Source organism: Eretmochelys imbricata, chromosome 3 (assembly GCF_965152235.1).
Source record: "Eretmochelys imbricata isolate rEreImb1 chromosome 3, rEreImb1.hap1, whole genome shotgun sequence".
Lineage (NCBI taxonomy): Eukaryota > Metazoa > Chordata > Testudines > Cheloniidae > Eretmochelys > Eretmochelys imbricata.
Window position 1 is genome coordinate 127,194,356 of NC_135574.1, and position 13,499 is coordinate 127,207,854.

General features: G+C 36.8%; 1 protein-coding gene across 6 annotated transcripts in view; it reads left to right on the forward strand.

Annotated features, from left to right (window-relative positions):
• Nucleotides 1-13,499, forward strand: part of AFDN (afadin, adherens junction formation factor) — a 217,634-nt gene that overhangs the window by 128,709 nt on the left and 75,426 nt on the right. For 4 of the 6 annotated variants that reach the window (XM_077813348.1, XM_077813344.1, XM_077813349.1 and 1 more), the window contains 4 exons: nucleotides 4,685-4,746; nucleotides 6,335-6,540; nucleotides 10,008-10,028; nucleotides 10,781-10,926. In XM_077813348.1, the coding sequence (XP_077669474.1) occupies nucleotides 4,685-4,746; nucleotides 6,335-6,540; nucleotides 10,008-10,028; nucleotides 10,781-10,926 (435 nt within the window). The remainder of the gene's footprint in view (nucleotides 1-4,684; nucleotides 4,747-6,334; nucleotides 6,541-10,007; nucleotides 10,029-10,780; nucleotides 10,927-13,499) is intronic. The other 2 variants (XM_077813345.1, XM_077813350.1) reach the window with 1 other exon arrangement.

Below are 13,499 nucleotides of genomic sequence, written 5' to 3' on the forward strand. Positions count from 1 at the left end.
AACCCAGGAAAAAAAGGCGCGAAATGATTGTCTGCCCTTTCTTTCACGGAGGGAGGGAGGGAACGGGGGCCTGACGATATGTACCCAGAACCACCCACGACAATGTTTTAGCCCCATCAGGCATTGGGATGTCAACCCAGAATTCCAATGGGCAGCGGAGACTGCAGGAACTGTGGGATAGCTACCCACAGTGCAACACTTCGGAAGTCGACTCTATCCTCAGTGCTGTGGAAGCACTCCACCAAGTTAATGCACTTAATGCACTTAGAGCATTTTCTGTGGGGGGACACACACTCGAATATATAAAACCAATTTCTAAAAAACGATTTCTATAAATGCTACCTAATTTCGTAGTGTAGACATACCCTAAGGCAGGTTTTCTGCTCCTTTAGTCATTCTTGTGACTCTTCTCTAAACTTTCCCCTACTTACCAACATCCTTCTTGAACTGTGGACGTAAGAACTAGATGCAGTAATCCAGTAGCGGTCAACATCAGTGCCAAATACAGTAGTAAAGTAATCTCTGTACTCGCTACTCAAGATTCCCTTATTTATGCATCCAAGGATTGCATTAGCCCTTTTGACCAGAACATTGCATTGGGAGCTCATGTTCAGCTGGTTATCCACAATGACCCTCAAATCTTTTTCAGGGTCACTGCTTTTCAGGATAGAGTCCCCCATTCTGTAAGTATGACCTACTTTCTTTGTTCCTGAATGTATAAATTTACATTTTGCCACATTAAAACGTGTATTATTTGCATGCACCCCGTTTACCCCGTGATCCAGATAGCGCTGTATTAGTGATCTGTCGTCTTAATTATTAACCACTTGTCCAGTTTTTGAGTCATCTGCAAATCTTATCATTATGATGATATTGTTTTCTTTCAGGTCATTAATAAAACAGTTAGTGTATGGCCAAGAACTGATCCCTGTGGTACCCCACTAGAAACACACCCATTTGATGTTCCAAGACTTTCTGAAAATCACTACTGATAGTCCAAGAAGCTTCTCAGCCAGTTCTTTTAAAACTCTTGGATGCAAGTTTTCTGACCAGCTGATTTTAAAACTGTCTTTCTGTAGTAGCTGCTGTTTAGCATTCTCCAGAGATATTCGTAGACTGGAAAGAGCATTACCATATGATATGACTACATCATCTGCTTTTCCCACAAATACAGAAGAGAAATATTTATTCAACACTTCTGCCTTTCCTGCAATATTATTAAGTCTACAGTTTCGAACTAGTAAGGGACCAATACTATTGTTAGGAGTCTTTTTGGTCCTAATATACTTAAAAAAGACTCCTTAACTGTGCTTGCTATTGATTTCTTGTGTCTCTTTGCTTCCCTTATCAGGTTTCTACAATTCCTAGCTTCTGATATATATTCATTACTATCAGTTTCCCCTTTTCTTCCATTTATATATATATTTTTAAATGTAGCTGCCTTCATTTCCCCTCTAAAATAATTTTGGGGTTTTTGTTTTTAACCAATACAACCTTCTTCCTTGATTGTGGCTTTTTGGATGTCTAGTAAAGTGTTCTTAAACAGTTCCCAATTATCATTCACATTTTTCTGAATAAATTCTTCCTCCCAGCTGATTTGGCTTAGAATTGTTTTCGGCTTTATGAAAATGGTGCTTTAAAAGGGACGACGAGTGTGTGGTACCGTTAATTGTTTGTTCTGTAATCAGTTCCTCTTTATCTGTCAAAATGAGGTCTAATGTAGAATTCCCCCATGTTGGTAGCAACACTTTCAGAATTAGGAAATTGCCTTCTGTATTATTTAGAAATTCTAAGGATGTTTTAGTACTGGCAACATAAGATCTCCAGTGTATGTCACTCAAATTAAATTAAGTTCTCCATGATTCCGCAGCTTTTTTCCCTATACATTATAGATAGGTGTGTAAAGAGCCAATCATCCTGTTCTCTAGTGTAATTTGGTGGTCTGTTGCAGATGCAAATGCCATTTAGTACCCCATCTGTGCTTTGTCTGTTAGGACATTGATCCAGAAGCATTCAAGATCATTTTCTTCCAAGTTATGATATTTTTGACACAGTGCCAGTGCCACTCCCTCTCCCCTTTGCCCATTTGATCCTTCATAAATAGGTTATGCCCATTGATTATAATGTTCGTCATGCAAATATCCCACCAGGTTTCAGTAATGCCAACTAGAAAATGAATTTATGCTCAAAATGAGCAATTCCAGTTCTTCTTGTTTGTTACCCAGACTCCTAGCCTTGACATGTAGACAGTTCAAAAATTTTTTCTCCATGTCCTTTGGTTTCTTGATTCATTTTGTTCTCAACATCTCTTTTTTGTGCTAAAACAGTGCTCATTTCTTCCCTCTTTATTTTACCCTCCCCTTTTAAAAAAAGTTTTATGTCCTCCTAACTACTGTAGCCAGCCTATCCCCGAGGAGATTGGTTCCCTTTACGCTGAAGTGGAGCCCATTCTGTAAGGGATCCGTCCAAACTATACAGCCCTGTCTCCCCACAGAAGGTGAACCAATGTTACACCCAAACCCTCCACCCTGTCCCACTTAGCTAGCCAGTGGTTCACTTTCAGAATCATTTGTCTTCTGTCTTCCTTCACTTGAGGGACAGGAAGGATCTCAGTGAAGATTGTTGGACATTCTTCTTCAGCATGTTTCCAAGTTCCCTGGGGTCATTCATTATCTGAGAGATCTCATTAGGGCCAATATGAACATCCATTGACTTCAGAACCCCATCCAGTCTTAGTGATGTCTCGTGTCTTGGCTCTAGGAAGGCAGCACACTGTCCTGTCTGCCCTTTGCAGAATGTTCTGTAGATTCTTCTGAGTATTGAATCCACAATAAGGATCATATGTCTTCTGTGGGTGATTGGAGAGCACTTTGTCGACAAGCTTGATTTTCTTACAGGTCAGGCCAAGCTGCAATCCACAGGTGTGTCTTGTACACCTCTCCATTCCCTTGGACCAGCTGGATCTTGTGAGGTATCTTCCACAGTTTCCATGTTTCTAGCATCAAAAGGAAACTTCTAGCTGTGTGGAATTCCTCCTTGTCCTCTTCACTCTGGTGGCCACAGCCCATCCATCATTGTCTATATCCAGCTGTGTAGAATGTTGCCGTGACCTCTTGACTCTGATGGTTATAAACTTCCAGGCCTCTTTCTCTGATTTCCTTTCTCCCCAGCTCCTTGGTGGCCAGCTTTTTTTCTTCCTTGAACTTTGAGTATTTCCTAAAGCTCTCTACTTCAATTATTGTTAAGACATAGCTATATATTTCATGATGTGAATGGGGGGAAATTAATCAAACATTTTAGACATTGTGAATAATGTGGAGGGGAGGGGGAATCTTAAACACCATTAAATATCCTTTATGTAGGTGGCATGGTTAATGCTGACGGTTCAAAATTTAATGGTACTTCAATATTTCTGTACATACTGCCTGTAAATATATCCTAATCTTGTCCTATAACCACCTTAAAGCTGAAATGACTTTGCTGAGCAACCTCATAATAAAACACTTAATAGACTGCATTAATTCTCTGCCTTAGTTTTGGGTGAGCTGGAACAATATTTTAATATGTAAAGGTGTAAGGATTGTTCATGTTCTCAAAGCAAGCTATAGCTAGTCTATCTAATTTTAGACCTGCGTTGATGCTGTCTTTTAAAGTCAATAATAAAATTGGTTCTGCTTTGAAAAGTGGCTATGTAAAAATGGACTCTTATTCAATGGACTTGTTTTCCGTATACATGCAAAATCCCATGTGTTTGCTTTAGTAATTCTTTACTTCTGTTAGCTCTGCAGAGCCAGCACTGGTCTGAGCAAGTGAGCTGGGTTGTCTTCTGTCTTATGTATCATTAACAGAAGCATTTACTGAGTTCCAAACAGTTAAACCAAACCTATGTGAACCATCAGAGACAAAGGTGTAACACAGTTGTCACTGAGAGCATGAGAGAACATTTTAATATGATTCATAAGAAGAAAAGTACCTAGCTTGACTTTCAGACCCTAGATTAAATTTGTAAGGTTGACAGTTAAAAAAGCTAGTTGAATTGCAAACTTGACATAGAATCTGTGATAAAGAAATCATTAAGGCAGTAAACACTGACCCCCATAATGCCGACTTTAGAGTCACTTTGCAGGATAGCACTATAATTTAAGTTAGGTGAAGGTTAAGGGGAACTTGATTCATCACTCTTAGAAATGGGAAATAGAGTCCCAAGCTGTTTCTAAAATAGCTGGTGTAGTTGCTTCATAACAGCTCGTTCAGTAAATCTTTGCCACTAGGCTAGCTCTTTAGGCTGAGTTTGATTAACTTTTTCCCCATGTATCCCGAGTTGGTTTTTTAATAGTGATATTTGAGTCATGTCAATGGCAGGTGGCAGACTGACTTGATCATTATAGCATACAGTGAAAATGAGGACATTCATTAATAATATACTCCACAATTCAGGTTTCTTGTGATCTGTTGTCTTGCAAGCAAGCACAGCGTGTGGATTTAAAAGGAGGGTTGGGGGCAAGCAGTTGAATAAAAGGAAAGTATATTTGCAGTATATGCTTTTTTGGAAAATGTTGTATAGAGGTTCAGAAACAAAGCCCTTGGAGAAGAACACATCATTTGACAGTTGAATTAACTTTATCTATGTGAATTGGTGTTTTTTTATTTTTGTTTTTTTTTAATATGTACCCTCTTCCTTTAGACCTCAGGATATGGTTGGGCCAGAACTGATATTACCTGCAAGCATCGAATTCAAGGAAAGTTGTGAGTATTTAATGAAGCTTTAACTACCATTTAAAATAAAATATTAAATATAACAGTAAGGTAAAAAAGTGAACTTTTTTCTGTTAAAGTCAATCACTTTGAAAATTCAAAAGGAAGCTTATAAGTAAAGTTTGGAAATCACTTAAAAAGAGGTATTTATTTTACCAATATGGTTGGCTTCGTGGAGAGGGGAGAAAAATTATTCAAGTTCTAGATGGGTCCCTGTATAGTTTATTGCAACCACATTGGAATTCCCTGTCTCTAAAATAAATTAAATTAGAACCAGAGTTAATAGAAAAGAGATATCAGATTGAAACCATCCCCCTCTTATAAAAAATTCCACATATACTAGTTTGTAAGTTAATAATAAACTAGATCTTGGTCAAAAGGCCAGTTGAGTTAATATTCCATAAAGGGTATCAAATAAAATGTTAGCTTAGATGACTATAGGTTTTTTACTGTCAAAAATATTGTAGACTCTTGGCTGTGCCACATTATTGTGGATTTTTAAAAACTTCCACCAGTTGTATAAGAAAATTTCAGGTCAGGTGATTGTCTGAAACCTCACATTATTAGAACGCTGTAGATAGGACATTTGATGAGCAAATAGAGAAATTGTTCTGACTGAAATGTACTGTAAGAGAGCTTTTGGAGTGGCACAGTGAAAAGGGAAATTTTATTTTATTAAAGAATAGTATTGTCCCTGGAGTAGTTGACTTGATGCAGTAGAACCTCAGAGTTGCGAACACTTTGGGAGTGGAGGTTGTTTGTAACTCTGAAATGTCTAGTATCAGAGGGGTAGCCGTGTTAGTCTGTATCCACAAAAACAACGAGGAGTCCGGTGGCACCTTAAAGACTAACAGATTTATTTGGACATAAGCTTTTGTGGGTAAAAAAACCCCACGTTTCTGTTTGTGCATCTGAAGAAGTGGGGTTATTTACCCACAAAAGTTTATTCCCAAATAAATCTGTTAGTCTTTAAGGTGCCACTGGACTCCTCATTTTTCTGAAATGTCTGTAATTCTGAACAAAATGTTTTGGTGGTCCTTTCAAAAGTTTACTACTGAATATTGACTTAATGCAGGTTTGAAACTTTACAATGCAGAAGAAAAATGCTGCTTTTAACCATTTTAATTTAAATGAAACAAGCACGGACAGTTTCCTTATCTTGTCATATCTTTTTTTAAACTTTCCATTTTTTTTTTAGTAGTTTACATTTAACAGAGTACTGTACTGTAATTTTTTTTTGGTCTCTGCCTGATTGCATGCTTCCCGTTCCAAATGAGGTGTGTGGTTGACTAGTCAGTTTGTAACTCTGGTGCTCATAACTCTGAGATTCTACTGTACATAAATGGGAAATAACGTAGAGCTATTTCCTCCTACATAAAGTTTCCTACCTAGCTTATATGTGGGTTCTTTATTGTCCTACTTCAGTAGTTGCAGTGCATAGTTTAGACAAATAAGAACATATGAGCTAAATAAAACAAAAAAAAAAAAACCAGAAGAAACTCACCTTGTTTCATTGAATTATGAAATTTTATTTTCTTTTTCCAATCCTTGGGTGACTTTTTTTTGTCTATTTCCACAGCTGAAGATGCCTTCTTATCTGCCATTATTAATTATACCAACAGCTCGACAGTTCATTTTAAATTATCACCTACTTATGTTTTGTACATGACGTGTCGGTATGTATTGTCAAACCAGTACAGACCTGACATCAGTCCTACTGAGCGTACTCACAAAGTCATTGCAATAGTCAACAAGATGGTGAGCATGATGGAAGGAGTTATACAGGTGAGTTTTGATCTGCAGAGACATGTCAAAGGAATTTAAAATATATACATTGCAGACTATAACTTAAATTTCTTCAGAAAAGTCTTTTTTTCCCCCCACTCTAGGGTTTCACTCAAAAGGTTGCTGAGTATGAGCCTGTAATGTGTTTATTTCTCTAGTAAAGATTTTTTCTCTTGTGAGATAGTAAACTACATTCCCTCAGGATAAATTTGTGGCTTTGATGAAGACTTATATGATGAGAGTAAAGGTGATTTTTTTTCCACCTCCACATTGTTGCCCCATTCCCTATAGCAAAAAAACAACCAAACAAAAACCCAACCACACCCCAAACAGTTCTAAAATCAGTCTTTCCATTAAGTATTTTTGATCCTCAACCACTTCTAATCCACCACTGCATCCGATGAAGTGAGCTGTAGCTCACGAAAGCTCATGCTCAAATAAATTGGTTAGTCTCTAAGGTGCCACAAGTACTCCTTTTCTTTTTGCGAATACAGACTAACACGGCTGTTACTCTGAAACCACTTCTAATGTGACTTGTAATTGCTTTTTTAGTAATGCTTTATAAATACAGGCATTTACATTGATCATGTTGTATAGAAAATTGATCATGTGTTGTACAGAAAATACTTAGCTTAAAAAAGGAATGTAATTATTGAACTTTGGTCCTGTTCCTCTTATGTACACACAAAGATATTACAGCATTTAGTATTTTTAATTTTTTTCTCAAATATATTGATTTGATACTAGCACGTCTTGCACAAAGAGAAATTTAAGATATCAGGATAAAAGTTTTAGTATATAATATGAAACCTGATCCTGCATTCCTTGCACATATAAAAATCCCATTGAAGCCTATGGCATTTTTGCTTTTACAAGGAATGCAGGATCAGATCCACAGTCCTGACTTTGAAATCTAAAAAGGAATATCTTGTACTGTCTCTTCACTGTTATTATATTTTTACTGTATTTAATTTTACTGTAATATCCTGAGAAAGTAGTTATAATATTGTGTGTTATACTAATAGCACTAACTCATCAGTTGCAGATTTTTCTCATCGGGAGAATTAAAATCCCTATTCTTTATAATACATAAAACACAAGACTACATAAGTGTTTTCTTAAAAATTATCAATAAATCAATTATTGTTATATACTTAAATTTGTGTATTATGATTTACATATTTCATTGGTGCCTAGAGGCTCAGGGCACCATTGTGCTAGGCATTGTACAAACATATAACAAAGAGACATAATCCCTGCTCCAAAAGAGCTTGCAATCTTAAGTGTACAACTGTAAACAACAGATGCATAAAACAAATAGATGGAGCATAATGAAACTGTGCTGGTCAGCATGAAAAACTGGTCACAGCAAACCAACTGCTAAGCTTTTCATAGGCATTACAGTGAAGAAGAGTTTTAAGAAGGGAGGAGAACAACGAGGTGGCTTTGCAGATATTTACAAAATGCTCCTCCCATGCATAAGGTGGCATTGGAGAAAGTGCAATAGTGTTTGTAAGAATTTTTATAAAAGGGAAATCAGAACTTAATATTTGAAGAATGAGAACAGAGGCTGATGTCTCAAAACAATAAGGGATAATAAATGGGGCATTCATAGACCCTGAGAAGCCCTAAAAGTGAAGACAATTAGTTTGAGTTTGATGTGATGATGTAGGGGTAGCAAGTTGAGGGATTCAAAGAGTGATGATGATTGAAGTGGTGAGCTAGGAAAATGATCTTTTCAGAAGAGTTTTGAATGGGTGTAGGTGGACAAAGGTGGAATTCATCTTGGCCATAGAGGAGAATGTTGCAGCAGACACGATAGAAATAAGGAGATCCTTAGATAAGATAAGAGACTTAGCAGTATGAATGGAGAGGAAAGGCTTGATCTTATGCATGTTATCCAGGATGAAGTGGCAGGCTTTAGATATGGTCTGGATGTGAACATCTACGGAGAGGCCTGAGTCAAAGATGATCTCCAGGTTTGGGCATGAATGACAGGGAAAATGTTACTGTTTTCCACAGTGACTGAGAAAAGAGTGGCAGTGGGAGGGTTTGAGAGGCAAAGATGAAGAGCTCTGTTTTGGCCATGTTGAGTTTAAGTTGATGGCTAGACATCCATGAGGAGTCAGAGAGAAGGTGACACTTAGTTTTGGTGGAAGGAGGCAAGTCAGGAGTGGAGAGGTAGATCTGAGGCACATCAGCATAGAGATGATAGTTGAAATTATGAATGAGCTCCCTCTAAGACAAGGCCTGAAGGGAGAAGAGAGCATCAAGGACTCAGCCCTGTGTAAACCACCCCTCTTCTTCACACCACCCTCCCCCACTGAAGAGGGAGAATGAGGATAATCTTCTGAACGAGTGATAACAGAAGGAGGAGAAGAACCAGGAAAGGACAGTCATGGTAGCCAAGTGGGGGACAAGATTTCAGGAGGAGCATGGTTAAGGAGGATAAAGACAGAGTTTGATAATTCTGAGCTTTGACCAGGAAGAGTTCATTGGAGACTTTGAGAGCCATTGGTGGAAGCTGGTTTGGAGGGATATACAGGATGCAGTTGGAGGAGAGGCACTCTAGACAGTATTTGTACAGTGAGTGGGGCAAGAGAAGTAGATAGGATGAGATCACTGTAGCCAAATTGAGGAGCTAGAGAAGGAAAGCACACAAATATCTGTGCCAGGGACTGGGAAGAGGAGATACTGGTCAAAATTCTGATTTTTGCCTATCAGAACTATAAAGAGACTTCTAGTGTAATTTCCAAAAGCTACTCTCTCAAAATTTTGTGAAGTATTTTCAGAATCTTTGATGGTAGGAACGATAAACAGCAGAAAATATTAAGATTTCATGTGATAGGGAGTAATTTTACGGAAGGGTCTGAAAAAGTTGAATAACGAAGTAAAATCTGTTAGAATAGCAGAAGGCAAAGTATAGTGTAGGTTGTATGTTGCAGAACTTTAGAAGTTCAGTGCAGTATTTTGTTTGACTCAATATTTTTCATTGTGTTTTAAAAAAAACAAACCATTGTTTTAAAGTGAAAACCATGTATTAATCTGTTCTCCACCTTGCATTTTATTTTTTAATTTTCCTTTTGTCCCTGTTTGTGTTTGTACATTGTCTTCATTTCAGTAGTGTGGGCAAGTAGCTCTCTGGAATTAGCATTCATGCTGCTACAGAGAGACTTGGCGGATGCTCTACAGGAAATGTGTGTTGCACTGACTCCGAAACAGCCTGTGGTTCAAGGGCATTCCTTGAACTAATTGGCACTTTGGTTCTTTGCTGTCATATTACTGGGTCTACCTAAAATATAAGTGGTCTCAGTTGTGTAACAGCCACTGATGAAATATATTTAGCTGTATCTGTGAACATAAGTGTTATACCTTCATATTTAGTGTCTGATTTCTAAAACTACCATGATTGTTCACAAGTTTCTTTCTTCTATTCTGTTTGATTTCCTTCGTCCGTTTTTCTCCAGGAGGTAGACCAGGTTGATCAGGTAGGATATACTGCTGGGAACTGATCCTAGCTATGTTGGCTTAGCTCAGTTTCTCATGCTGCTTCCATGTCAAAATACAATACTCAAACAGCTGGACTGAACAGTTCATAACACTCATTCAGCAACTGGAACATGCAGTACTAAAATTCTTTTTTGACTGTGCAACCTTTATCGGCATTCCATAATTTCTGCTTAACGCACTTCAGTGTGGATATGAAATGACCAAAGTTCCTTTTCTTCCCTTTATTTCTTTTTTTTTTTTGTCTGTGGTTCCTATTCTTTGGATCTCATCTGAGGTTGCCTAGCCTGGCATTTGTGGTCGGGAGATGGTGAGATAGATCAGTACTCGATACTAAGTTGCCTGGTGTCAAAGCCAGTGACTAGCAGTATCAGGGTGGCAGTGGGTAACAGCTAATATGTGCTTACGCACACGCAGATTACCAGATAATGCATATGGCTAATCTTTTAGCATTACGTAACTAGATGTTAATGCCATTATTCCATTGATTTCACTAATGGCAACTGGACAGAATTTTGAACATACTGGATATATTTAAAATGTAACTTATTTGTTGGAATAATTGCAGTATTATCATTTGTTATATATAGAAAAATATTTTGCAAATATCTGGTATCTGAGGTATGTTTGAAATGGGAAATGTACTGGTCTATCTTTGGAGCTCTTTGTCTAATAATTTCTGATCAGAAAGGACCTACCCTATATTGTTTGCTACTTCTCTTTTTACTTACAGAAGCAGAAGAATATTGCTGGGGCACTTGCCTTTTGGATGGCAAATGCATCTGAATTGCTCAACTTCATTAAGCAAGACCGCGACCTTAGCCGAATTACTTTAGATGCGCAAGATGTTTTGGCACATTTGGTTCAAATGGCTTTCAAGTAAGGGCATCAGAATTTTGTTTCTTTTGTATATTTGCCGTGTGGAAGTATTAGGCTTTATTTCTATACTTTTGAAAAGTACTGTACACTTTTTTCTAAGTTCTAGATGTCATGATTCTTTAGTTGTATTGAAACCAGTTAAAGAAATGCATGGGGAGTGGACAAGCATTCCATTTTTAGTTATTTAATAGAGATGGATCATTTGGACTGTAGTGAGAAGGTAAATTGCATCACTTTCTCGTTCCTTGCTAAGCATATTCTACAGAGACCCTGTCCTGAGTGGTTAGGTGCTAACTCTATTTGTTTAAATCAACATACATACCTTTTTATAATCGTGTACGGTAGCCAGCCAGATTTCTACACATCTGATCATGAAAATGTTGAAATACCAATCAAAGTTGCTATTAACTACATACTTGTTTCTGACATTTTGATCAACATCTGCAGTCATGTAGCTTAGTCCCCAGATAGGTTGGTTGTGGATTAATCAGTAGTTATCTGCAGCAGCTATGCATTGTATTAGCCCACAATAATGGCTGGAGCTGTTTTGTTCCATATTTCCTGTACTATGTGTTTTTGTTTGATCCTCCTCTAAAGCTCTTCATTTGTGATTCCCACCCCATTTCTGGTGATTTGATGTCGAAGATAGTTGCTCAAATAACCTGGGAATATAGATAAGGTCTGAATGAATTTTCAAGTTTCACCGCCAAATAGTAAGACAGATTTTACAACAGCGTTAAATATTCAGAGTTTTTAGTTTGGAAGGAAGGGTTTCTGTTTCTTAAGATTGGCTTTAGGGTTATGAAGGCATGTCTGGCAGATCAGGTGGTCATGTACCACATTATTTAATTTAAAAGGCGGGAAGAAGGGGGGATGGCCTGGGGCTAGAGAGTGAGTGTGTATATATATATTTATTCAGTTGCGGAACGTGACTGTATCTGTATGGTTCTAAACTTTGCCATTGCCTAGTATATTCTCTGATTTGTGAGCAAAGACATCAGACCTATGAAAATGGACCCATGCAGAATATTCTTTTCAGATATCAATTACTACAAGTAAAGAATTATGCTTGGAATAACAACTTACAACAATCAACGGTGTAGGCTGATATTAAACATAAGCTGCTTAGTGATTGTTCAGTCAAGCTAGAATTTCTCCTAGATCAGCGTTTTGCATTACTGCAAATTTCTCCTAGATCAGTGTTTTGCATTACTGGCTTGAAATGCTTGTGTACAGACCTTCAAAGTCACTTTCTGTCTTCATCATACATTAGCTTGCATATTATACATTTTTTTATGACTGAGAAAGAATGACCATATATTTTTTTTTTCCTTAATTGGTTCTAACTATAACAGTTATTCACACGCAGTCACCATCTTTTTGGATATATTTTATCCTCCCATTGTAACCTCTAAGCTTCCAGGAAACCAGTACCAACTTCATGTAACTTGAATATTTTCTTTCACTTATGACACATGAATACAGTAGTGTAGTCAAGAGTAAATGGAGATGAACAGAATTTACCCACTTCTCATATGGGGAATATGGAGTTTAGTTTATCCACGTTTTTACCACTACACAACTGTATGAAATATTAGCAACATAAAAAATTGTCTGCTCTTAAAAAAAAGTTAATTCAGTGGTAGTATCAAAAAGTGTACCAGAAATTGTTGAAATTATTTTGCAACAAAATTTTTAAAAATCAGTACTTTCCATGATTAGAAATGTTTTAAGATGGAACAAGAAGTTAGGGATATCGTACTTTATTTAAGGAAGACATAAAATATCATTACATAAAGAGTTGAGGAAAATATTACAGCTTGATTCCAATCAGCTAGTTGCGTTTCAGTTTTAGCATTCTGCAATACACAAAAATGATGTTATGAATGAAAAACTATCTGGCTGAAAAACAATATTTAGAAAAAAAGTCAATATAAAACTGAAAGAATTTTCAAAATCAAATGTACTTTTCTCTCGGTTTCTCTAAGCTGAGTGAAATGCAAAGAATAAACAATATAAAAAGCTACACAATATCAGGTTCTTATATGCTAGCTCAGTGCTAGAATGTTTGGATTGCATATACTTAGATATTCTTTTGCAATACTTCCACTGGAATTTTTTTTTTTTAATTTTGGTCTAAATTTTTATGTAAGGTTATTTTCACAAAACTTAAATTATGGGTCAGTTTTAGCCTGACAAAAACTCCCGTTAATTAAATTCATTTATGACATTCACATAGTTGAGTATTTGAAAGTTTCAGTCTCAGATGTCCAAAGAATCTTCTCTAAGAGTCTTAATGCTTGCTGAATTATTAGTTGCATGTTTCTAGAAAATTTGTATTAGCTTTTGGTCATACTGGATCATTTCGAGGAGCATTATTTTGGTTCAGATATAGTCATAAGCATAAGATTGAGTTAGGCATTTTATAATTTTTACAGCAGGTTGCTTATACTTTTTCACTTTGGAAGTATGCAAAATAAGATGCATAATTAATGTGTATATGCCTACAAACATGTTTAATTTTTATTCAACATTTTAAAAAAGGTAGCAGAAATGACCATACAGAGGATAAA